The sequence below is a fragment of the Acipenser ruthenus genome, chromosome 3 (assembly GCF_902713425.1).
Source record: "Acipenser ruthenus chromosome 3, fAciRut3.2 maternal haplotype, whole genome shotgun sequence".
Taxonomy (NCBI): domain Eukaryota; kingdom Metazoa; phylum Chordata; class Actinopteri; order Acipenseriformes; family Acipenseridae; genus Acipenser; species Acipenser ruthenus.
Genome location: NC_081191.1, coordinates 97972988 through 97997303, shown reverse-complemented (window position 1 = coordinate 97997303; position 24316 = coordinate 97972988). Strand labels below are relative to the sequence as shown.

General features: G+C 37.9%; 1 protein-coding gene across 7 annotated transcripts in view; it reads right to left on the bottom strand.

The window, feature by feature from the left end:
• LOC117394603 (partitioning defective 3 homolog) overlaps positions 1–24316 on the bottom strand; it is a 372730-nt gene that overhangs the window by 224092 nt on the left and 124322 nt on the right. For all 7 annotated transcript variants that reach the window (XM_059019442.1, XM_059019440.1, XM_059019441.1 and 4 more), the window contains exon 3: positions 19479–19659. In XM_059019442.1, the coding sequence (XP_058875425.1) occupies positions 19479–19659 (181 nt within the window). The remainder of the gene's footprint in view (positions 1–19478; positions 19660–24316) is intronic.

Sequence of the window (24316 nt, the reverse complement as noted above, 5' to 3'; positions counted from 1 at the left end):
CAGACTTTTTTTTTTTTTTAAATAAATAAAAAAGCTCAATGCTCAATTATCAAAAAGAAATGTGAAGTTTGGGATCTGAGATTAAGTGGAAGGTCATATAGTATGTCCAAATTGTCACTTACAATGGCTTTTCCAGACTTGGTTCGAAGGACAGAAATGCAATACAAATGGTACACTGTTTACTAAGAATGTTCGATAAATATAGTAATTTACCATATAGTAAAGACCCTAGGTATTTCTTAATAGTTCTGTTACATATATGAAGAGTACATGCTTAGTCAATCTATCCAAATAAGCAATGCAGCAGTGTGGAGTAGTGGTTAGGGCTCTGGACTCTTGACCAGAGGGTTGTTGGTTCAATCCCAGGTGGGGACACTGCTGCTGTACCCTTGAGCAAGGTACTTTACCTAGATTGCTGCAGTAAAAACCCAACTGTATTAATGGGTAACTGTATGTAAAAATAATGTGATATCTTGTAACAATTGTAAGTCGCCCTGGATAAGGGTGTCTGCTAAGAAATAAATAATAATAATAATAATAATAATAATAATAATAATAATAATAATAATAATAATAATAATAATAATAATAATAATAATAATAAACTGAAACTATCTCTGCCAGATCCCCTGTGGCCAGCCTAAAGTAAGGTGTTCCACAGCTACAGACAACCCACCAAGGACTTGGAAATGGCCAGATTAACTCAGGTATATGAGCTTCCTCATGTGCGAGTACAGTATGTGCATTATTTGATTAGCCTGGTAGGGGAAAGTGGCCTGCCTTTAATAACTAGAGAACCACTTTAGACAAATTGCAATCTCTCTCTTTTTTGCAAAGGAAAAATTCAATAAAAATACAGCCACCAGAACATCGATCTCAGGTAGCCCGCGAGACACAGACGTTACAAAAAGCCCTAAAAAGATTACTCGGTCGTCTTCACTGGGGATTAGAATGAAAATCAGGCTGCATATCTCCATCAGCATAAATATAAAGGTCAAATGTTTCAGCTTTCTTTACCTCAAGAAAATGTGTTTTAGCTGTTAATTTCTTATCAGGGGCTGGGATGCTGGAAGGTGGAGATACCGGAGAATAAAATAAATATAAACATTGAAGCAGGTCAAGCGAAGCTGCCTGGGAGACAAACGGTGGTATTAACGGTTTTAAAATTTGTGTTCTTTGTTTTGTTTTTTCTAAATACGTTCAGGCATACCAACAATCACAAACCTGCATTAATGTACTTTCAGTGGTAACTGTTGAGCTCTGCTTTTAAATAGAGGACATCTGTATGAATCACTCTGGGGTCTATTTTAATGCTGTGTATTTTTTGCAGGCCTTATACAGTACTACTGCATGTTTATAGAATGCAGTATTATTAATAAGTAGGTAGGGGTAGGGGTTAGGGGTAGGGTAAATGAATCAGTCTTGGGTGAGAAATAGCAGCACGATAATACATTTTTCCCCCAAAGCAAAGAAAATGTGTCAGTAAGAATTTTCTTTCCCCTCTACTTTCTCTGGAAAAGCAATTATTTCAGCCTTTGTGATGATGTCTAAACCTTTGTTTCAGACGCAGTTTGAAATGATATTATGTGGGGTGAAAACCAGTTGGCTGATAGATGGCCGATAAATTTTATTGATATTAAGCACTGCGTGATAATAACCTCAGTAATATTATTATCAGGAGCTTGTTTCCATTGACTCCCATTACATTCTGGCTGGGCAATTTCAATGGGGTGATAATATGCATTGTGAGATTAACAGGAGTGACATTAAGCAGGTTTCACTGTACATGTACTGTACATCTCCATTGCTGTGCAGCAAATGTATTGCAGGGTTTTCAGCTCTACCAGCTGAAGTTTGTTGTAAACTGTTGGAGAAGACAGCACCTGAATATAAGATGTTGCCAGCAGTGCACGTCACAGACACGTTTTTTGCCCTGCGGTGTCCCATATTTGATTATAAACACAAAGCAAATACATCCCAGAAGTAGACAAATCTAAATCTAAAACAAAATGGCCAAAATCGTTTAACAGATCAATAAAAAAAATATTCAGCGAAAAAAGGCACTTTACAGAGCGTTTAAAAAGGGACAAAAAACAAAGTACACAGAAAGAGTACTTGGAACTGCAAACACAAGTCAAAAATGGAAGTTAGAAAGGCCAAGAGAGAGATAGAAATGAACACTGCTAAGGGGGCTAAAACCAATTCCAAAATGTTTTTCCAATATTATAACAGCAAGAGAACATTCAAAGAGGAGGTTAAATGTCTAAGACATACAAATGGCAAAATCATAGACGAAGAAGAAAAAATAGCAAATATATTAAATGATTACTTTTCACAGGTTTTTACAAAGGAGGACACGGACAACATGCCCCACATGTCGACCTGTTCCTATCCAGTTTTAAATGACTTTAGCATAACAGAGGCAGAAGTGTTAAAGGGACTAGGAGCTCTTAAAATAAACAAATCCCCTGGGCCGGATGAGATCCTCCCAAAGAAATGAAAGAAGTTATTTACAAACCGCTAACCAAGATCATGCAACAGTCTCTTGACACAGGGGTTGTACCGACAGACTAGGAAATAGCAAACGTAATACCGATCCACAAAAAGGGAGACAAAACCGAACCAGGTAACTACAGACCAATAAGCCTGACTTCTATTGTATGTCAACTTATGGAAACTATAATAAGATCTAAAATGGAAAATTACCTATATGGTAACAATATCCTGGGAGACAGTCAGCATGGTTGTAGGAAAGGGAGATCGTGTCTAACTAACCTGCTTGATTTTTTTGAGGATGCAACATCGACAATGGATAATTGCAAAGCATACGGCATGGTTTATTTAGATTTCCAGAAAGCTTTTGACAAAAGTCCCACATAAAAGACTAATCCTCAAACTGAACGCAGTAGGGATTCAAGGAAAGTACTGATTAGAGGAGAAACCTCAAAATGGAGCGAGGTAACCAGTGGTGTACCACAGGGATCCATATTAGGTCCTCTCCTATTCCTAATCTACATTAATGATTTAGATTCTGGTATAGTAAGCAAACATGTTACATTTGCAGACGACACAAAAATAGGAGGAGTGGCAAACACTGTTGCAGCAGCAAAGGTCATTCAAAATGATCTAGACAGCATTCAGAACTGGGCAGACACATGGCAAATGACATTTAATAGAGAAAAGTGTAAGGTACTGCACGCAGGCAATAAAAATGTGCATTATAAATATCATATGGGAGATACTGAAATTGAAGAAGGGATCTATGAAAAAGACCTTGGAGTTTATGTTGATTCAGAAATGTCTTCATCTAGACAATGTGGGGAAGCTATAAAAAAGGCCAACAAGATGCTCAGATATATTGTGAAAAGTGTTGAATTTAAATCAAGGGAAGTAATGTTAAAACTTTACAATGCATTAGTAAGACCTCACCTAGAATATTGTGTTCAGTTCTTGTCACCTCATTACAGAAAGGATATTGCTGATCTAGAAAGAGTGCAAAGAAGAGCAACCAGAATTATCGTGGGTTTAAAAGGCATGTCGTATGCATACAGGCTAAAAGAATTGAATCTATTCAGTCTTGAACAAAGAAGACTACGCGGAGACTACGCGGCAATCTGATTCAAGCATTCAAAATCCTAAAACGTATTGACAATGTTGACCCAGGGGACTTTTTTGACCTGAAAAAAGAAACAAGGACCAGGGGTCACAAATGGAGATTAGATAAAGGGGCATTCAGAACAGAAAATAGGAGGCATTTTTTACACAGAGAATTGTGAGGGTCTGGAACCAACTCCCCAGTAATGTTGAAGTTGACACCCTGGGATCCTTCAAGAAGCTGCTTGATGAGAGATTCTGGGATCAATAAGCTACTAACAACCAAACAAGAAAGATGGGCTGAATGGCCTCCTCTCGTTTGTAAACTTTCTTATGTTCTTAAGCAGAAATTTGAAAAATAAATCCTAAAGGGGCTCCTGTACGGGACCTCACCCATGTGAGTGATCGTGTGGGGGCGAATTGCATTTTGAAGAGTGAACAGATCACAGAGTGAACTCTAAAGCACTCTCCTCTGCCTCGCCACACTGTAAATATTGATTTATTTTTGTGTACTGAAGCCCCCTTCTAAGAGTGTTTGATACGAAGACTTGAATACTTAATTACTGTGATGTTTGTTCTTTGCTCAAATGCTGAAAATCGTATCAGGGGGAAACTCTTTGGGAATTTTAAAGAGTGTAAACAGCATATTAATGAAATTCTGAAAATGACTAGTAACCAGCAGTCTCAACTGGTGCCAACAGTGCCTTTGGGAAAGAGCTTGCAAACCAAAAGGGGAGGAAACCAATCAGTCATTTTCAAAGCCACCCTATGTTTAGACTTCTATAAATCACACGTTTTTAAAAAAACATTGAAAGCCTTTGACACCCTCAACGGAGTGGAAGAGGCCAGAGTGGGATATGGAAAACCGCTTAAAAGCATTTATCAGAGGTTTCCTTGAATTACTACAAGGCTAGGGCAGGGAGATCAATAATTGTGAGAGCTTTGCAAAAGCTGTAAAAACAGAGATAAACAGTGCAGAAAATATTAAGTGAACAAAAACAAACAAACAAAAAAAACACACACACATGTGTGTGAAAAATGTTAAAGAAATTCCTACCACAAACAGGCTTGTGACTGCTTCACACCCATTTTGCTGTGTTCAAAAAGGGCTTACCAAGGTTTTTAATTTAGTAACATTATCACTGGCTGCTTTTGATTCTTTGCTTGTGTTTCATATTTCAGTTTGGAGTTTGCAGATATTTCAAAGACAATAATGTATGTGAGAAGCTGCTGCTGCTTCCTCCACTGATCTTAGAACACCCTGATCAGCGCTAACCTTGGACTACATTACCCAGCATAAAATGAGATAGTGCAAGAATAAGCAGGAGTTCATTTGTAATCAAAAAGGTACTGGATCTTAGAATTAAGGAAGAGGGATAGCATTGTTGTTTCTAGACCTAATGTACTGACCTTCCATATATGCTTGGTGTTTTTATCTGCTTGTGGATCGGGTTTGGTGACGTGTTGGTGTCAGTAGCTGCATGTTGACCTTTGCCTAGCCATGTTTTAATACAATCTTCACGTTTGAACAGTACCAGTGGTGAGCCGACTAATCGTATGAACAGGAGCGGCGATAGTTAAGTTGTTAAGAGCGCTAGTTTTTGGCGAATCGCCATTTGAGTTGTAAAAAAAATAACCAAATCATTTTATTAGAAGTCGCATCCTAAAATATATAGTTAAAGTACACTTTTGTCATTCAATTCACGGAATAAGAACATTTTTTGTATGACTAATATTACATTTTTTTTTAATGAGTAGGTTCCAAGAATGAATGTGAGTAAACGTTTCTGATCCCTGACTGAATGTATGATGATATTGTCTTTTACAGGGATGTTGTTTTTAGGGATGTGAAATTACTGCTGTCTGTTTCTGGTCAGTCTTGTACATGAGGCCTTAGTCTCAATGGGTTTTTCCTGGTTAAAGAAGGAATAAATAAATATAGAGATTTATTTTGTTCAACAAAACATTTTATTTGAGGGGGGGGGGGGGGGGGGGGGGGGGGCTGGGGGTTTATAAGGTTCAGCATTTGCAAACTGTATCGTTTTCACCGGTCAGACAAAACAGTACCAATGCCTGAAAGATATGTGCCTGAATTAACATGAACAAGTGAAGAACCTATAGATTCTTGGCACACTAAAAAGGTGGAACAGTAGTGATTTTAATAAAATATAAGACAAGAAAATGTATTTTAGAGTACCTTGCTCAAGGATACAGCAGCAGTGTCCCCCCACCTGGGATTGAACCAGAGTCCAGAGCCCTAACCACTATTCCACACTGCTCCAAATGCATGTCTTCCTTCCTTCTGCCCCCGAGGGGCGAGCTCTTTTTACCCGTCTGAAACATCACTTCTTTTGTCTTCCACTGGTGATTCTTAGTTTTCCAACTGGCAATACATCCACGGCACTACAGGCTGAGCAACTGACACGTCTATTCTACAAGGGAGACCTGCCTGCCTGGCTGTGACTTGTCAGGTTTTTTTTGTGAAAGGAGAGTGAGCTGCAATGGATCTGGTTAACAGGATGAAGAATAAGAACACTCCCTGCCGATTCCACACCAGTGCACACCAAGGAGATCTGAACAGTTTTCACCTGTCAAAGCCTGCTTTTAAAAGCTGGCCTCTGAACTTTCCTGCTAAAACCTGCCAGAATCATCTGAAGAAGCACCAAGTGGATGTTCAAATACTTTTGGCTTTTGACAGTGGAGGTGAACTGACCCCAATATCCTTAAACCTCACCCCTGAAAAAGAAACGTCCCCCCGCTCAGCAAGGGAGCTGTTAAATAGGAGTATTCCAGTTGAAAGGGAGATCTGGTATCAATGCACTGCAAATTGGTAAACTATTTATCATGATGCCAAAAATAATAAAAGCCAGCCATCTGCTTATTCTGCATGTTTGGGAGTGCATTTGCAATAATACATGCAAAGGTGCACGTTCCTACAACCCAGGTGTGATGGATCTGCTCCTAACCATTGATGAGTTAATAATACAGACAGCGGAAGACAGTTGAATTCGAAGACGTTTGAGCTGCGAGGTTATCGGTTTCTGTCCAGCCCTCGTCTTTCCAGTCAATTCAATGGGCTGAGATGCCAATTCATTACGCATGCAGGAATAAAGAACATTGCATTTTGTAAAACAGTCAAGCTGTAAATAGTCAAAATATTGAAATGCAATATTTTATTTTTGATAATTTCTGCTCGCATATGGCACATGTGCTTTAGTTTAGCCCGTCATTTGTTGCTTTTGTTGTATAGATAGATAGATAGATTCGGCCCATCTTGCTCGTTTGGTTGTTAGTAGCTTATTGATCCGAGAATCTCATCAAGCAGCTTCTTGAAGGATCCCAGGGTGTCAGCTTCAACAACATTACTGGGGAGTTGGTTCCAGACTCCCACAATTCTCTGTGTAAAAAAGTGCCTCCTATTTTCTGTTCTGAATGCCCCTTTATCTAATCTCCATTTGTGACCCCTGGTCCTTTTCTTTTTTTCAGGTCAAAAAAGTCCCCTGGGTTGACATTGTCAATACCTTTTAGAATTTTGAATGCTTGAATCAGATCACCGCTTAATCTTCTTTGTTCAAGACTGAATAGATTCATTTCTTTTAGCCTGTCTGCATACGACATGCCTTTTAAACCCAGGATAGTTCTGGTCGCTCTTCTTTGCACTCTTTCTATAGCAGCAATATCCTTTTTGTAACAAGGTGACCAGAACTGAACACAATATTCTAGATGAGGTCTTACTAATGCATTGTAAAGTTTTGACATTTCTGAGTCAACATAAACTCCTAGGTCTTTTTCATAGATTCCTTCTTCAATTTCAGTATCTTCCATATGATATTTATAATACACATTTTTATTGCCTGCATGCAGTACCTTACACTTCTCTATTAAATGTCATTTGCCATGTGTCTGCCCAGTTCTGAATGCTGTCTAGATCATTTTGAATGACCTTTGCTGCTGCAACAGTGTTTGCCACTCCTCCTATTTTTGTATTGTCTGCAAATTTAACAAGTTTGCTTACTATACCAGAATCTAAATCATTAATGTAGATTAGGAATAGGAGAGGACCTAATATGGATCCCTGTGGTACACCACTGGTTACCTCGCTCCATTTTGAGGTTTCCCCTCTAATCAGTACTTTCCTTGAATCCCTACTGCGTTCAGTTTGAGGATTAGTCTTTTATGCAGGACTTTGTCAAAAGCTTTCTGGAAATCTAAATAAACCATGCCGTATGCTTTGCAATTATCCATTGTCAATGTTGCATCCTCAAAATATCAAGCAGGTTAGTTAGACACGATCTCCCTTTCCTAAAACCATGCTGACTGTCTCCCAGGATACAGTTACCATATAGGTAATTTTCCATTTTAGATCTTATTATAGTTTCCATAAGTTTACATACAATAGAAGTCAGGCTTATTGGTCTGTAGTTACCTGGTTCGGTTTCGTCTCCCTTTTTGTGGATCGGTATTACGTTTGCTATTTTCCAGTCTGTCGGTACAACCCCTCTGTCAAGAGACTGTTGAATGATCTTGGTTAGCGGTTTGTAAAAAACTTCTTTCATTTCTTTGAGTACTATTAGGAGGATCTAATCCGGTCCAGGGAATTTGTTTAATTTTAAGAGCTCCTAATCTCTTTAACACTTCTGCCTCTGTTATGCTAAAGTTATTTAAAACTGGATAGGAGCAGGTCGACATGTGGGGCATGTTGTCCATATCCTCCTTTGTAAAAACTTGTGGAAAGTAATCATTTAATATATTTGCTATTTTTTTTCTTCGTCCATGATTTTGCCATTTGTATCTCTTAGACATTTAACCTCATCTTTGAATGTTCACTTGCTGTTGTAATATTGGAAAAACATTTTGGAATTGGTTTTAGCCCCCTTAGCAGTGTTCATTTCTATCTCTCTCTTGGCCTTTCTAACTTCCTTTTTGACTTGCGTTTGCAGTTCCAAGTGCTCTTTCTGTGTACTTTGTTTTTGGTCCCTTTTAATCACTGTAAAGTGCCTTTTTTCGCTGAATTTTTTTTTTTTTAATTGATCTATTAAATCACTTTGGCCATTTTGTTTTAGATTTGTCTACTTTTGAGATGTGATTGTTTTGTGCCTCTAGTACTACATTTTTATAAAACAGCCATCCTTTTTCTGTGGATGTTTTCTCTATTTTACTCCAATCTACTACTGTTAGTCTCTTTTGCATACCTTCATAGTTTGCTTTTCTAAAATTGTAAACCTTAGCTTTAGTCTTTACTTTTTGGGTTTTAAAAATAATTTCAAATGAGACCATGTTGTGGCCTGAGTTTGCCAATGGTTCTCTGACCTCTGTTTTAGTTATTCTGTCTTCGTTATTTGAAAAGACTAAATCAAGGCATGCCTCCCCTTACTCGGTGCCTTGACAAATTGCGTTAGGAAGCAGTCATTTGTCATTTCCACCATTTCAATTTTGTCCGTTGTGCTCCCCACCGGGTTTTCCCATTTTATATGGGGGAAGTTGAAATCCCCTATTAGTATGGCTTCTCCTTTGCTACACGCATTTCTAAAGTCCTTGTATAACAGATTATTTTGCTCGGTGTCTGAGTTTGTCGGTCTATAGCATGCTCCTGTTATTATGCCCTTTGAATTTGTGTCCATTATTCTGACCCATATTAATTTGGCGTTGTTTAACAAACTACATTGTTTTAACCTGGCTAAATCAATGATGCAGACGCCACACAGTGCTTCCCAGTTACTGTAAAATTCATTCTTTCACTGCCACATTGACCACTGGTGATATCAATGGTGATATCAATAAGAAATGCCATTACCTTTACGTTATGCCCCTGTGGATGTTTTTTCTTCTTCACAAAAGCTCCCAAATTTAGTTTCTGGCAAGTTTTCTCATTTTGTATGCCGTTCAGTCTTTGTGCATGCTGTTTGACAAGTTCAGTGGTATTGAGCCACATTTAAAGCAGCCCTTTATTAAAATCTGGTTGTTTCATAAGCTGGTACAGTGTAGTTAAGTAAGTAATCAAGCTTTTGCTAGCACAAGCCTAAAATGGAAATCACATCAGTTACTCCCCTTTGAAGTTGTGCTCTGAAGCATTGTAGTCTCAATAATTGCTTTCTAAATTATATTGATTGCCTCACACACTTCTAGGGAACATTCTGCTGCGTGTTGCTTTGACATGCTGTTGAGGTTAGAAGAAGTATACAGCAGATCTTGGATTGGCGATGAGATGTAAAATTGGTAAATTATTGTAATTGGTGAGCAATTATATAGCAGGCAGAATACTTGTATTTGCTAAAGGTGGATAATTGAAAAATTGAAAAAAAGTGGTCACAAACTTTTCTTTTTAAAAAGTTAGTTGCTGTGGTTTTGTAATGAGGAATTCTCACTCTTTTTATAGATGTTTTGGGGTAGCATTGAATGGATAATCTGGTAATGTACCAATGTGTCCCTATTATCGGTCTCAAGATGTTAACTGTTTTCAGGTGTAGGGAAATGTGTTTCTGTGTTTAAAGTATACTGATGACTGGCAGAAGAGAGTTTCCAATCTGCAAATGTAACTACCAGGAATGTAATGCATTTCATGGAATTGTGCTCATAATGACACACTGGTGATTTTACTGTAAATGTAGTTGAGGAAAAGCAAAAATCATAAATACTAATACCCATTCACTGCATCTTTATTCATGTCTGGCTATATTTCTGATTCTAGACAGCTTAGCTCATGCTTAGTGCTCAAGTCCAGGGGATTTCGTCTGATACTCTACTTGACAGATTTGTAGTTTTATTAACATCAAACAGTGAGTGATTGATTGATTTATTTGAATGATTGGTTGATTGGTCTCCTCATGAAATTAAAAGTCACTAGACTGTGGACAAAGAACCTTTACGTGTCATAAGTATATCATCAAAATGAACATGTATTGTATGCCACACTGGAAAATTAATACTGAAATAAAATACTAGAATACTAGATTTAAAGCTGCCAGTGCTAAGTGTTTAAAATGTTAGCCTTTACAAATGTATTTAAAAGGTTAGTTTAAATACTTTCACTTGTATTAAAGTATACTGTACAGGATATCCAATTCTGCCCAAAGTGAAAATCACTAGACCAAAAGGAATCTCAAGAAACTAAACATCTGGTTATGTTCTAATGTTTCTTGATTGTTGAAATGGTTCATTTAAGACCAGTACCAGTTCATTGTACCACTTGTTTCCTGGGAGTTTGTGACTCCTATAAATCAGAGTTGAAAGACAAACAGTTTTCAGTGAGGATGCTGCTTGGCTTTTAGTTTAGTATTTGACCCATGAAATAAAGACTCAAATTGAAGTCTATGGATATAATGATTATTTCTGGTAAACATTTTGGGACATGGACAGGATGTCTTCATTCTATCAGTGCTCAGATAGTAAAAGGTTAGAGGTGAAATGACTCCAGCCCTGCAGTTCAGTAAATCATTAAAAATCAGTCTTCAGCTTGAACCTCCTACACACAGTGAGGAATGCATGCTGTTTATAGGCATGTGGCCATTGAAGGATAGTTCTCTGGCCCATAGCTTGAGGCCTCTGTTGACCTTCAACCCTGCCTTCCTAATCTGTACATTTGTGATTACAACAATGCTCATTGGCAGAGTGAGCCCCAGTTTGACTCATGTCAGAGACACTGCTGATTGGAAACCAGCCGTGCACAGCAGCCAGCCGCACCGAGTCCTGCTGGGGATACCGGAGCCAGAGGCACAGGTGGAAGTGTCCTTTGTTCATGGGCAATTTGGCAAACAGGTTGATATGCAGATCCACAGTAGTCTGAGCATCATAGTGTGCAACCAGTTGATGCCATCTGTCTCACTTTGAAGTAAATCCTTATCTGGTAGAGTAGGTGAAACCTACTTGTTTGACACAAAGTACCATTGAATATATTGCATCATTGTTGCATGCTAGTAGAAGGTACAGTACAGGACTAATGTTACATTTCTCCCTGAAGTTTCAGAAGATGGAACAAAATTTTAAAAAAAAAACATCTCTGACCAGATATCCAAAAGATGTTATCTAGATTTAGGGTTTGAAACTAAAACACATTATTGTTACAATAGAATATACATTAGGAGAGACTGAGATTCCTTTACCAAGACTCACATAACTTAAACATTTACCTGGATGTTACATTTCCCTCCCTATATACAGCATGGTGTTAATCTCATGTTTCTTTTTGTCAGAACTCTTGAATCATTTTATATTTGTTTTAATGACCCCAAATGTTTGGTGCCCAATAGCACAACAAGGCTTCACTGCCCACTAGACTAGTGGGACCAACCTTTGTTAGACCTTTAGAGCTTTTTACCTTGTGTTAATAATGTTGAAAGTGGTTCCTTGTCCTAGAAGGACAACTTCTAACATAATTAAAGGGTAGCAGTGTATAAAACCAACATCAAAGCCTTAGGTAAGGTAACCAAAGGCTGTGTTAACTGGAGTCTATGAAACTGAGTTGTAAAATCCCTAATTCAGTTGGTAGTTAACTAGACGAGTGGCTAACACAGCAAATCAGTTCAAAGTGCACTTGACAATTATGCTCATAGATCTTTCAAAAGACAGTGGATGGGTGTTAGGGTGTTTGTGGGGGTGTGTTACACATAATGAGAAATAGTATGTGAATTAGTTGAGCAATGAAGATGTCAACTGTGCAATAATAAAAATACAAGAAAATATATTGCAAAATATATCGTTTTTTTGGCAGGTGAATACGTATGTTCTCCATTCAGAAAAAGCCATGCAAGGTCATAGTAGTGTTGCCATGTCTTCAAGAGTTCTTGATGGCCCAGTGAGTTAACCTTGTAGAATTTAGGTTAATAGTCAAGTGTTACTTTCTGAATAATTGTACAGGATGAACAAGTAACAGTATGACTGATACCACTAGAAAGACCATGAAAGAATCTATTAAAAGGTTATTAATGGAGTCTCTAGCTTAATTGGGAGTAAAATTATAGTCAAAGTCAGTGCGAGCTAAATGGGTAGTCAATCAGCAAAATTGTCAAGGGCCATAACTGGAGAATGGTTAGTGCTAGGAGTGTCACATATCTTATCTCTGAGAGATCCATAACTCATACGTTGTGCAAAATGCTGCTGCCAGGATTTAAACTAAAACAAGAAAGTATGACCATATTACACCGGTATCGACAGCTCTACATTGGCTTCCAGTTTGGTTCTGGGCTGATTTTAAGCTTCTGCTCATAACCTACAAAGCTTTACATAATCTGGCTCCCTCTTACCTGAATGAGCTTCTAATTCCATATGTTCCTAGGCAGCTTCTCCGATCCCAGGATGCTGGGCTGCTCACTATTCCGAAAATTTTAAAAACTAGTATTGGTGGCAGAGTTTTCAGTTATAGGGCCCCTAAATCATGGAACGATTTGCCCATTTCTTTAAGGGTAGCACCAACCGTTGCAGCTTTTAAAATAAGACTGGACACACATTTTTATAATCTATCTTTTTTATCTTAAAATGATTGTTTTCTTTTATTGTCTCTGGTTTTGTTTCACTGATCTTGTTTTTATTTATATGTTTTATCTACTTATTTATGCATTTAATTCCATTGCATTCTTCTTGTTTTATTGATCTTGTTTTTATTTACTTCTGTTTTAGCTATTTATTTATTTATGCATTTACTCTCCTGCTCATGTATTTTCATTTACTGTGATTATTGTATTTCCTCCTTGTATTTTCTGTTTGTCATGTAAAGCACTTTGAGGCATTGCTTTTGTGAAAGGCGCTATATTAAATGTCATGCTGATGCGCTGGGGAGGCCGCACTGTGGTTCATCCCCGGAGCCAGCATCGCAGCCGTTGTGTGTGCTGATGCACCAGGGAGGCTAAATAAGCTGATCCCTGGAGCCAGCATTACACTTCCGCCATTAACACCAGACAGAAGGATATCTACATCATCATATGGAAGGAAACGTAAATGGATGGAGACACATATGGATCACATTAGTTTACTGTAAAGCTATGTCTTAGTTGGTGCTTATCTTGGCGAGAGCCGTGTTCAAATCAGCATGAAGTTTTAACATCTACTCTCGTGTAATGGAAATCATAATAATGAAGGTTGGTTGATTGATTGATTGGTAATTTGAACATATATTTTTTTTTCAAGGATCTACAAGTGCTGGGCTGGGGCAAGTGAAAACTCATATGTGTTTTTCCATTGTAGAGTAAATGAGTGAGGTGCAGCAGTGTCTGGAATTGCGAATGTGGTGCATCAATCAGGGGTAATAATTATGATGAACAATTGTGTTCCAATAACATAGAATCAAGAACTGTGTTTTCTACTATTATAGATAGTTAACTGTTGACAGTCACAGTAGGTTAATGGTTTAATTTTAGCTCTAGTTACTCAATAACCTTGAAGGTATTAGGTTGGCTTTTTGCTGGCAGACTGCAGTGTTAAAACCAGTACATACTTTTGATGTGTACAGCATATATTATTTTGTATATCTTCCATGTAGTTACTTCTCAAGCTTACTTATTAGTATTTTGTAAACCATCAATGTGGCTTAGTCAGTGCCGTAAATTACATACCATATACATACCGATATCAAGACTTATTACCATCTGGGTCAACTTAGACAGATGGACATCCTATGATTGATAGCATGGCACTTGCTAGGGTCAGCAGCAATACGTATGTGCAAAAGGGTTCTCGGAAAATGGTTTTGCTACCTCTTCAACAAAACAAAGTACAACTGGGAATGTCTAGCACTGATTTCTTTCATTCAACACGCTTAGCACATTAATAGGGGAGGTACATGTTGATGAGAGAAGACATAGTCTTTTGTAGATTTCACTAAGCCTTTTCTGCAGTGTTTGTTGCCTCTGGCAATGTCGGACTTCTTCTTGCACTAGAACCCCAGTGAAATAAACACCAGGCTACGGGGAATTGCTCAGGTGGCACGTTGCTAATCTTGATGGAAGGGAGCACGTCTCTATAGAGACTAGCAGTGTTTGTAACTAGATCTCTGATAATTGAGCTGCCTGTCTATGGACCTGGTTTAAACACACCTCTGCCTCGTCATGTTTGGTGGTTAGTGAGAGAGAATCAAATGCCAACTTGAATGCTCTTCAGGTGGAGGTTGTAGTGCCTGCATGAGCAGTGAGCAGTTTGGTTTGTCTGATTTGAAGGAGATAGACTCTGGCTTGAATGTTGGCAGCTCATATTTCTGAAGTGTATTAAACATGCAAAACAAATGATCTTGGATTCTTTATAATCTTGGCAACAAAGGAAAGGAAAGCTATTCACACCCTGTTCATGCCCATCCTCCCTACAACACCATAACAAACAATGTCTAATCACAATACATATGAAGGTCTTGCTGGGCTACTCTTGTATGTTGTGCAAGAATACACCCTTTATTTTTTCAATCAATAGTGTATCTATTGGAAATGCCCTCTGAAACGATCTTATCAATCATGAGAACCGAACATAAGCCAGGGACCTCCATTCCTGCCAACTCAATCTCCTCAAACCCAATAATCCGATGTTACCAAGATACTGAACCCTGGAGACAGGGCCCAAGCTGGGAAGTCTCTGGTTTCACTTATTGGGCGACTTGCCAGTAGCAGTTGTTTTGAAGAGCGATGAAATTAACTAGTCCCATCCAACTTCCTCCCTAAGCATTAAGCTGAGGGAACATTAAGCCACTTTTTCAGGAACTGTGGCTTGAACCCTGGTTCCAGTAGGCCTGGATAACTAGTCCAACGTAAAAATTGATTTTGAAGCATGCTTTTGAAATGCCCTGCATTACAGTCAGAGATCTCGGCCTCTAATCACTCCTGATTAAACCAAGTGCAAGAAAAGCTTTTAATAACCAAGCTTGTTTTGCACGGACTGAAAGGACTGCAAAGTCTGACACGTTCTCCTGACCACTTTTACAATATTACACAAAGCACTGAAACATGCATATGATTGTCTTTGTGAATTGCTGTGCATGTTTTTAAATCAAGAGCGTTCATGTTGCTCACTTCCGGTAAAGGGAAATATGCATTAAATGTCAGTGTGCACATGTGGGTGAGCATGTGTGTATCTGTATACTTACTACCAGGTCTACAGCAGGGGTGTCCAACTCCAGTCCTTGAGGGCTGCAGGGTCTTCTGGTTTTCATTGCAATTTAAGCTCTCAATTAACTTAATTGATCTAATTATTTATTCAATTTGACATATTTAATCTTTTTTCAAGGTCTGTCGAGGTACACTGTGTTTTAACAGATTTTGCGGCCTTCCTCAAATATATACTTTGTTAAAAGTGTAGGAGCTCCACTCCTAAAAGCCATCTTCAGTACTGTTTTCACGGTTCACATTTTAAAAAACCGTAAACATTTTATGATGTTTACGGTTGCTCAATAGTGTTGTGACTTCCTGTTCAAAGTAACAGGAATGTGTTGGAAATGCACCCATTAACTTCCCAGTGATAAGCAGAGCAGAGTAATAGAACAGTAACTTATATACGGGAGGGAATTGATTTTAAGTTACTGCACGTCCTAATGCCTTTGAGTACCGGTATTCGGTGAGCATTTTCTTCGTTCTGATTAGTATTTCCCTTTTTAACATTCAGACGGTCTCTCTGGCGCCTAGAATGCAGACTATTTCATCAAAATAAACATCAGTGTGTTTTTTTTAATTCAATTTATTATATGTCTTACCATTACTGAGACCAAAATAAATGAACTCTGAACCAGTCTTAAAGCCCAAGCCATTATTTTTTGGCAAATCCCAATGATTTAAAATGTACATATTTACATATTACTGTCTTTCTTCAAGCATCATAGTATATAGCATTATTCAGATAGACTAGACCTGACAGTTCAATAGCCCATTTCTGGCAAGGGTATATAAAAAGGTCTTCCCCATTTATATTGCCAGAGCCTTTTCACACTTGGCAGATTGGTGCTTCATATCTTTGAAGATAAATATAGAAGCGCTTTGTGATGGTGGTCCACTATGAAAGGCTCTATATAAAATAAAGATTCATTGATAAAGTAAAGATTGATAAATATAGAAAGCAAGGGGAATTCGATTATACGCAGCTCAGGGTGGTGGGGGCTATTTATTAAGAAATGGGGGGTAAAGTTGTCGTTTTTGTTTAACAAGCTGAAGGGAAAAACAGGAAAGAAAAAGGAAGAACAGCAGCCACGGTCGAAACTCACAATTCTGTTGGGAATTTGTTTTATTTCTTTGATTCAAGGAAATGCATGCACATGGAGTAGGGAGTGGTTAACATGTAGAAAACAGAAAGTACCGATTAGAGGAGAAACCTCAAAATGGAGTGAGGTAACCAGTGGAGTACCACAGGGATCAGTATTAGGTCCTCTGCTATTCCTAATCTACATTAATGATTTAGATTCTGGTATAGTAAGCAAACTTGTTAAATTTGCAGACGATACAAAAATAGGAGGAGTGGCAAACACTGTTGCAGCAGCAAAGGTCATTCAAAATGATCTAGACAGCATTCAGAACTGGGCAGACACATGACAAATTACATTTAATAGAGAATTATTAAAGTATTGCACACTGACAATAAAAATGTGCATTATAAATATCATATGGGAGATACTGAAATTGAAGAAGGGATCTATGAAAAAGACCTAGGAGTTTATGTTGACTCAGAAATTTCTTCAACTAGACAATGTGGGAAAACTATAAAAAAGGCCAACAAGATGCTCAGATATATTGTGAGAAGTGTTGAATTTAAATCAAGGGAAGTAATGTTAAAACTTTACAATGCATTAGTAAGACCTCACCTAGAATATTGCGTTCAGTTCTGGTCACCTCATTCCAAAAAGGATATTGCTGCTCTAAAAAGAGTGCAAAGAAGAGCAACCAGCATTATCCCATGTTTAAAAGGCATGTTGTATGCAGACAGGCTAAAAGAATTGAATCTATTCAGTCTTGAACAAAGAAGACTACGTGGTGTTCGAATTCAAGCATTCAAAATTCTAAAAGGTATTGACAATGTCGACCCAGGGGACTTTTTTGACCTGAAAATAGAAAAGGACCAGGGGTCACAAATGGAGATTAGATAAAGTTGCATTCAGAACAGAAAATAGGAGGCACTTTTTTACACAGAGAATTGTGGGAGTCTGGAACCAACTCCCCAGTAATGTTGTTGAAGCTGACACCCTGGGATCCTTCAAGAAGCTGCTTGGTGAGATTCTCGGTTCAATAAGCTACTAACAACCAAACGAGCAAGATGGGCCGAATGGCCTCCTCTCGTTTGTAAACTTTATGTTCTTATGTAGTAGTGGCTTACAGAATCATATAATACAACTGTGTACCAAATATTAAGAAGTCAAAATCCTGCCTGAAAAATAGTAGTTTATAGTCAGTAGCTTATAATGGAGAAAATATAAATTCTACAGCATTATGTTCGTGAATGTCATTGATTCCATTCAATATTGATTTGAAAGGTTACAAGAACCAGCTTGAAAAGAACAGCGACAGAAAGAAAAGGGCTGGAGTATATCTGCAGTATAGAAGACACACAGATTGAAACTGAACTGGCTTCTTACCGGTTTAATATCCTATTACAGGTGTTTTCAATCACTCCTTTGTCGTTTCTACACAGATCCTTATCAGCCATGCTTACTAATTCCAACAAAAAATGATCATCAAAGGGCTAATTGTGGGGAAGCATATCAGTGTTACACCATCTCCAGTGCTTCACCTATGCGCTTCAGTGTACAGCACCTCTCTGGTGTGCTTCTTCATCTCACTTCCCCACAGCCCTGAGACTTATTTTTGGAAGTCATTTTCACTGGAATAGTTAGTAAGCATTGTTAACTATGATCTAAGAAGAAACAATAGAAACGAATCTTACAGAACACAGGTGATAGGATATTAAACTGGTAAGAAATATAATATTAGGAAAATGGAGATATAAACAAATTCAAAATAGACAGTTTGTTTCCTTCTTTGTCATTTAAGATTAACTTTTTTTTAAAGTTCCATTTGGCAGATTTAATTTGATTGTTTTGCTTTGTTTTTCAAAAAGGCCACCAATCACTGTACAAAATCCACTTGTCTCTTGACATAGCTGCTGAATTTCTTATTGAGATACAGTACACATGAGCCATTTCCCCAGACTAGTATTCTCAGGTGTCAGGAGAATGTATAGTATTCATCTTGGGAATGGTTAGTGTTATCTTTTGTAAACAAAAACACAAGAGAAAAAAAAGTACTTCACGGTTGCCTTTATGTACATTTCTTGTAATATATTACAACACAAACAAAAAAAACACGTCTGGTTTTATAACTCTTATTACTTTAAAATGATAGAGTTCCCATTTCTTTATGACTATCATAACTATCATCCTTCAGCACAAAATACTGGCTTTTGCTGTCATTGTGGTTAATACCAGCCACTGAATGACAAGGAGAAGCTATTGTATTTGTAGGTTACAACTGAGGATTTCTAGAAAAAAGAGGAGGGAAGGGGTTTTCAGAAATGTCACAAGTGTGACTAAATTGTAAAAACATGTATTTACAAAGACAAATCTCACGAACAGGAACCATAGGACCTACATAGTTTCCTAAAGGTAGCAAAGAACACAAGTTCCCAGGTGGTTTCCTATCATTTGTAACACACAAAGTTGACTTACTGTAGTGTGATTTGACAGGGCTGACAACAGGCAGTTAAAAATCAAATACAGATTTAAGTCTAAAGTTAAAATAAAAGTTCTGATAAGTTAAAACAAGCCTAGAAGTGAACCACAGTTCTGAGCTTATCCACTGTCCTCTTAAAAACAATACATTTTAGTTGGACTCCCTCCAAAAAATACAGGGTGTTTCCACCATGGGTTCTCATTATGTTGCTAAATTGCGTGCTCCCCGAGATGGAGTTACAGCCTGCTTGAAGCCGTCACTTACTTGTTCTGAGGGCTGATGGAGTGACCTCGATTTCGCTTGTCACCTGGTAGGGCTGGAAGGCAGAGATGTTGCTGGAGTTGAGCTCGCTGCCAAACATCTCGGGGCTCTGAGTGCCCGTGGAGCTGGCACTGGTGCCATCTCCTCCGTGATGAGGATCCTGTTCATCGTACACGGCAACGAGCTGAAGAGGCAACGAAAAACAGAAGGACATTCAATTCCAAATCCATTACAGAAAAAAAATATATATATATAATCTCAAAGCAAATATCTTGGAAGCCAGCTTTAGGGGAAGTTATTGAGAGTCTAACAGGCAGACCATTTACATAAAGGTGCTTTGTAAACATGTTTTTCTCTGCTGATAGGAAAACACTAAGAAGATCTAATTCCAGAAATAATTTCAAAATCCAAAACAGAAGCTGCTGCCAAACACTGCAATAGCAGCCCCGCCAAGAAGGGACGCTTTCTTCAACAAGGTTTTAAATTGAGTGTTGCATATGCTGTAGGAAACTGGCAGTTATTGGGATTTTTTTTCCTTTAATTATTTTTACTGTTGCTCCCACCCTGCTGCAACATTGTCTTACAATGTAATATAGCAGAGAGGTGATGTTACTTCTAGTCTGAACGACAACACATAGAAAGGGTTTGTACAGGTTCTTTACAGGCGTTCATAAGTCCAAATAGGGAAACATTTATAATTATGCATACACAATGAGATATACTTGAGAGGCTTGCTAATACAAAGTGCGTGTCATTTTATTGTACTCTCAAAGTCTTTATTACACTAACTAATACGTTGTAGTAAATACACTAGTAGTTCCCAGTTAAGCTCCCAAGTATACTTGGAGCACTGCAATTGAAGCTGAAGGAGAAACAAGTGAAAGTTGCAATAGGAACTGAGTGATTAACATTGTAATAGCAAAGGCTCAAGTTGGACCTCAGGCTGTGCATTCCTGCCTAACCACGTCCTACCACGTTTACTACTACCATGCCTTTTGTGGATTCACTAAACCAGAGGAGTCAAACTCAGCTCCTGGAGGGCCGCAGTGTCTTCTGGCTTTCATTCCACCCGAGCTCTCAGTTACTAAACTGGTCTAATTATTTGATTAACTGGACACATTTAACACTTCTCTCCAGGCCTCAAAATGTTTCATAGGTAGTGTACTTTGAATCAAGTGCATTTTTTAAATCGTCAACTGTAAAAGAACGTGAAAATATTAAATGTGTCCAATTAAACAAATAATTAGATCAAATTATCTTAATTGAGAGCTTAAGTTGGAATGAAAGCTAGAAGGCACAGCCCTCGAGGACTGGAGTTTGACACCCCTGCTCTAAACTTTCAAACAACATACAGCATTTTTAGAGACAGTAAACAAAACTTAAATTAGAATGATAAGCATTTCAACTACAAGTCTTACTCAAGGTCTTCAGTAGAACACATTGAGAAATACTAGTCAAAAGGTTTGTCACTGAATTTAAATTTCTATCTGTATTTTTAAATGTAGTACTATTGAGTGTTTAACACCTATGAATAAATATTTCTAGCACTAAATTTATTATCTTCGATATTATTATTATTATTATTATTATTATTATTATTATTACTATTATTTATTTCTTTGTGTGTGATTACGTCACCTACAAGTCCTGCTGCTGCCTTCCCCCGTGCACACTACAGTACTTTCATGTTTTGTTCGCTTGCATGAATTTACCGAATTTCGCCTGTTTCCATCGCAGTTGCCGAGCTTTTTTTTTTATATATACACGAGTTTAATGGAAACATATCTAGTGACTTCGCAAACAATTCATAGTTTAGTCTATTGTCTTGCTGTTTGCATATTCCAGTTACGAAGCTACATCGTATGCCTGTACATGGACTTGCTTAGATTCTATTATTCTACAATTCTTTTTTTTTTTTGGAGGTTTAAAAAAGCAAAACAAAACAAAAACATTTGAATCCTTTAAGGCAATTGAAGATCCAGTCCAACAAAAGAAACTAAATTATTTTTATATAAAAAATTACCTACGTTGCAGTATCATTTTCTTGACATTCTCATTTATTGTAAAGCTATGAGGGCAGCAGTGTGGAGTAGTGGTTAGGGCTCTGGACTCTTGATCGGAGGGTCGTGGGTTCAATCCCAGGTGGGGGGGACACTGCTGTTGTACCCTTGAGCAAGGTACTTTACCTAGATTGCTAACCCAGTAAAAACCCAACTGTATAAATGGGTAATTGGGGTAATTGTATGTAAAAATAATGTGATATCTTGTAACAATTGTAAGTCGCCCTGGATAAGGGCGTCTGCTAAGAAATAAATAATAATAATAATAATAATAATAATAATAATAATAATAATAATAATAATAATAATGAGGCATACATCTAGAACCTGTACATTATTACTTATCCCCCCCCCCCCCCACCACCATTTATCTTATTTTTTCAAGGGTGTAATATTTAGTTAGTGTATATAACTGTTGGCAAATCAAAATCTGCTGGCTTTAACTGACACTATCAAGTAAAATAGAGGACAAAGGCTGCATATGTTTAATAAAAAGCAAATGAGAAAGGCACATCACTTTTTACAAACTCGGGTCACCCGAGCACAGTGCATAAAACAAAATGCCTGTACTTGCCATGCAAGACATGCAATACCTCAAAAAAACACTTTGAAAAATGTGCATAAAGAGTTACGGCTTCATTATGTTGTCAGTTATGTGCTGTTTCAAATTGTGTATGTGTGGGTCAAACCTGGGTTTCATCCAAAAGCTTTCCTTCAGTTTTGTTATAAGCACAGGGATCTAGTAGAGTCTCAGCATGGCTACTGGCATGTTGCTTTGAACTTCGCTGCACCTCATGAACCATATTTCACATGCTTTACCAAGTGGTACAGAGATACATTTTTCATGCAGTGTTAACCTGTCATGAGTGCACTCCCATTTCAATTCGATGCTGCAGCTCACAAATGCGTTTTGGTTCCTACAAGTAAATTTAATTTTTGAATTTACCTTAATTAAGATCAATTGATTAAAGCCTCAGATAAACGTATTGAAAGAGACACGAATGTCTCCCTCCACTCTAAAGAGTACAGTACACACTCCGACAACAAAGACTGATTCCCTTGCTTGAAATCCAGATGAATAGCCAAACAGGGCAGTTTGTGAATATAATATAACATATACAACTGGCAATAGGATTACAATGGCCTATGTTGCAAATGGCATCTAAAGGTTTCCAATATTAAGCAACTAAACGTATTGTATTGTGGTCTTCAGTTTTTGCCTGTGAAACTACGTCTTAGTCCGAAGAGATTACATGGCCCTCATCTCTCACAACATCCTGGCAAAGGTGTAAAGTGTACTGCCCTAACGTAAGCCATGGCTCTTCCTCCTAGATTCCCCCTGCACTTCACCTACTACATCTTGTACCTGTACTTCCTCAAAATAAAATGAAAATGTCTCCTTTCAAGTGCTGCCTTTGATCTCAACTATGCTTGGCAGACAGCAAACAGCTTGACAGCGGTCACGTTTCCCATTAACTTTCAGCGAGCTTCCCCGATGCTACATTATCTACCAGTGAGAAAGTGCACAGCAGATTATAGTTGATCAAGTCGGGAAAGTGGCACAGAGCTTCAGAACAAGAAGATTAATCACCAACAGCTCGAGAGAGAACGCATACTATTTTAATGTCTTATCAGATCAGGACTACCATGAGAAATGAATCCATTGCCTCTCAATTCATCCTTTTTTAATGAAAATATGCAAACAGAAAAAAAATAGGTCTCATTGTGTATGTCGCCACAAAAAGTAACAAGTTAGGAGATGTATATAAAATAAATATCCCTTTAAAGTCCTATTATACTAAAATAATAGCAGCAGTATTACTAATGGCAACCAACTATACATCATAAGAGCCATGTTTAGATTCACAGCACTTGGTGTCAAATCAGAAAAGTGCTTGAGAAGTAATTCAGCTATATTTAATTGGCATTCCATTAGGTATGGCCTGCTCTTGTTCAGATACTGTACCGAACTGCCTGGATAAATGTGCAGAGCAAAATCTCAAGCTACAGCCCAGTTTAGAACAAACATGACACATTTCTCAAATCAAGATTAATTGAAGTGACTTGATTCTGTGTAGAAAGCCTTTCTACACCCGTTTGCTGAAGCTTGTGTTTCGTTGCCTGCTACAGCAGTCTCACGCAGGCAGGGAGCAGGCCATCAACTCAGATCTGATAAATGTTCTACCAAACTACACGAGCACTCAAAAATAATAAATTAAAAAAACATGCCTCGACGATTACTTGTAACTGCAAGGCTACTTCATAAGCCAGGCCGCAGAAACTTAAAAAGGTGTTGTCAAGCTGATGTTTGAAATTCTGTTGTGACAAACTAGATATGAAGCTGATTATTTCCTTGATTAGCAGATCTGTTTTAATGTTGTCTATAACTATCACCAACACAAATCTTCGGTTTCACAGGGGGCTTGAATGTACAGTACATGCATAATTAATACATACATAATGAAGTCACTTGTGTGCCAAACCGTGGGCAAACGTGCCAAATGTACGGTCATTCTTTTACGCACTATTGCCAAGTAACAATCAAGGGGTATTCAGAGATGTGTACTTTAAAATCGTTTGTGCAGACACCTGTCAACGCGCTCATTTCCAGAGATCACACACTGTGTTGAACTACTGAGCAGCTGTGGATGGTGTACAGTAGGGAAATCCTGTACATTCCATTGACTGTAGCACTGTACTGCTGTATATTTTTTTCAACACGCAACCTACCTAAAATTTTGAAGGGTGTTTATTTCAATACAGTATTTGGGAACTACAACT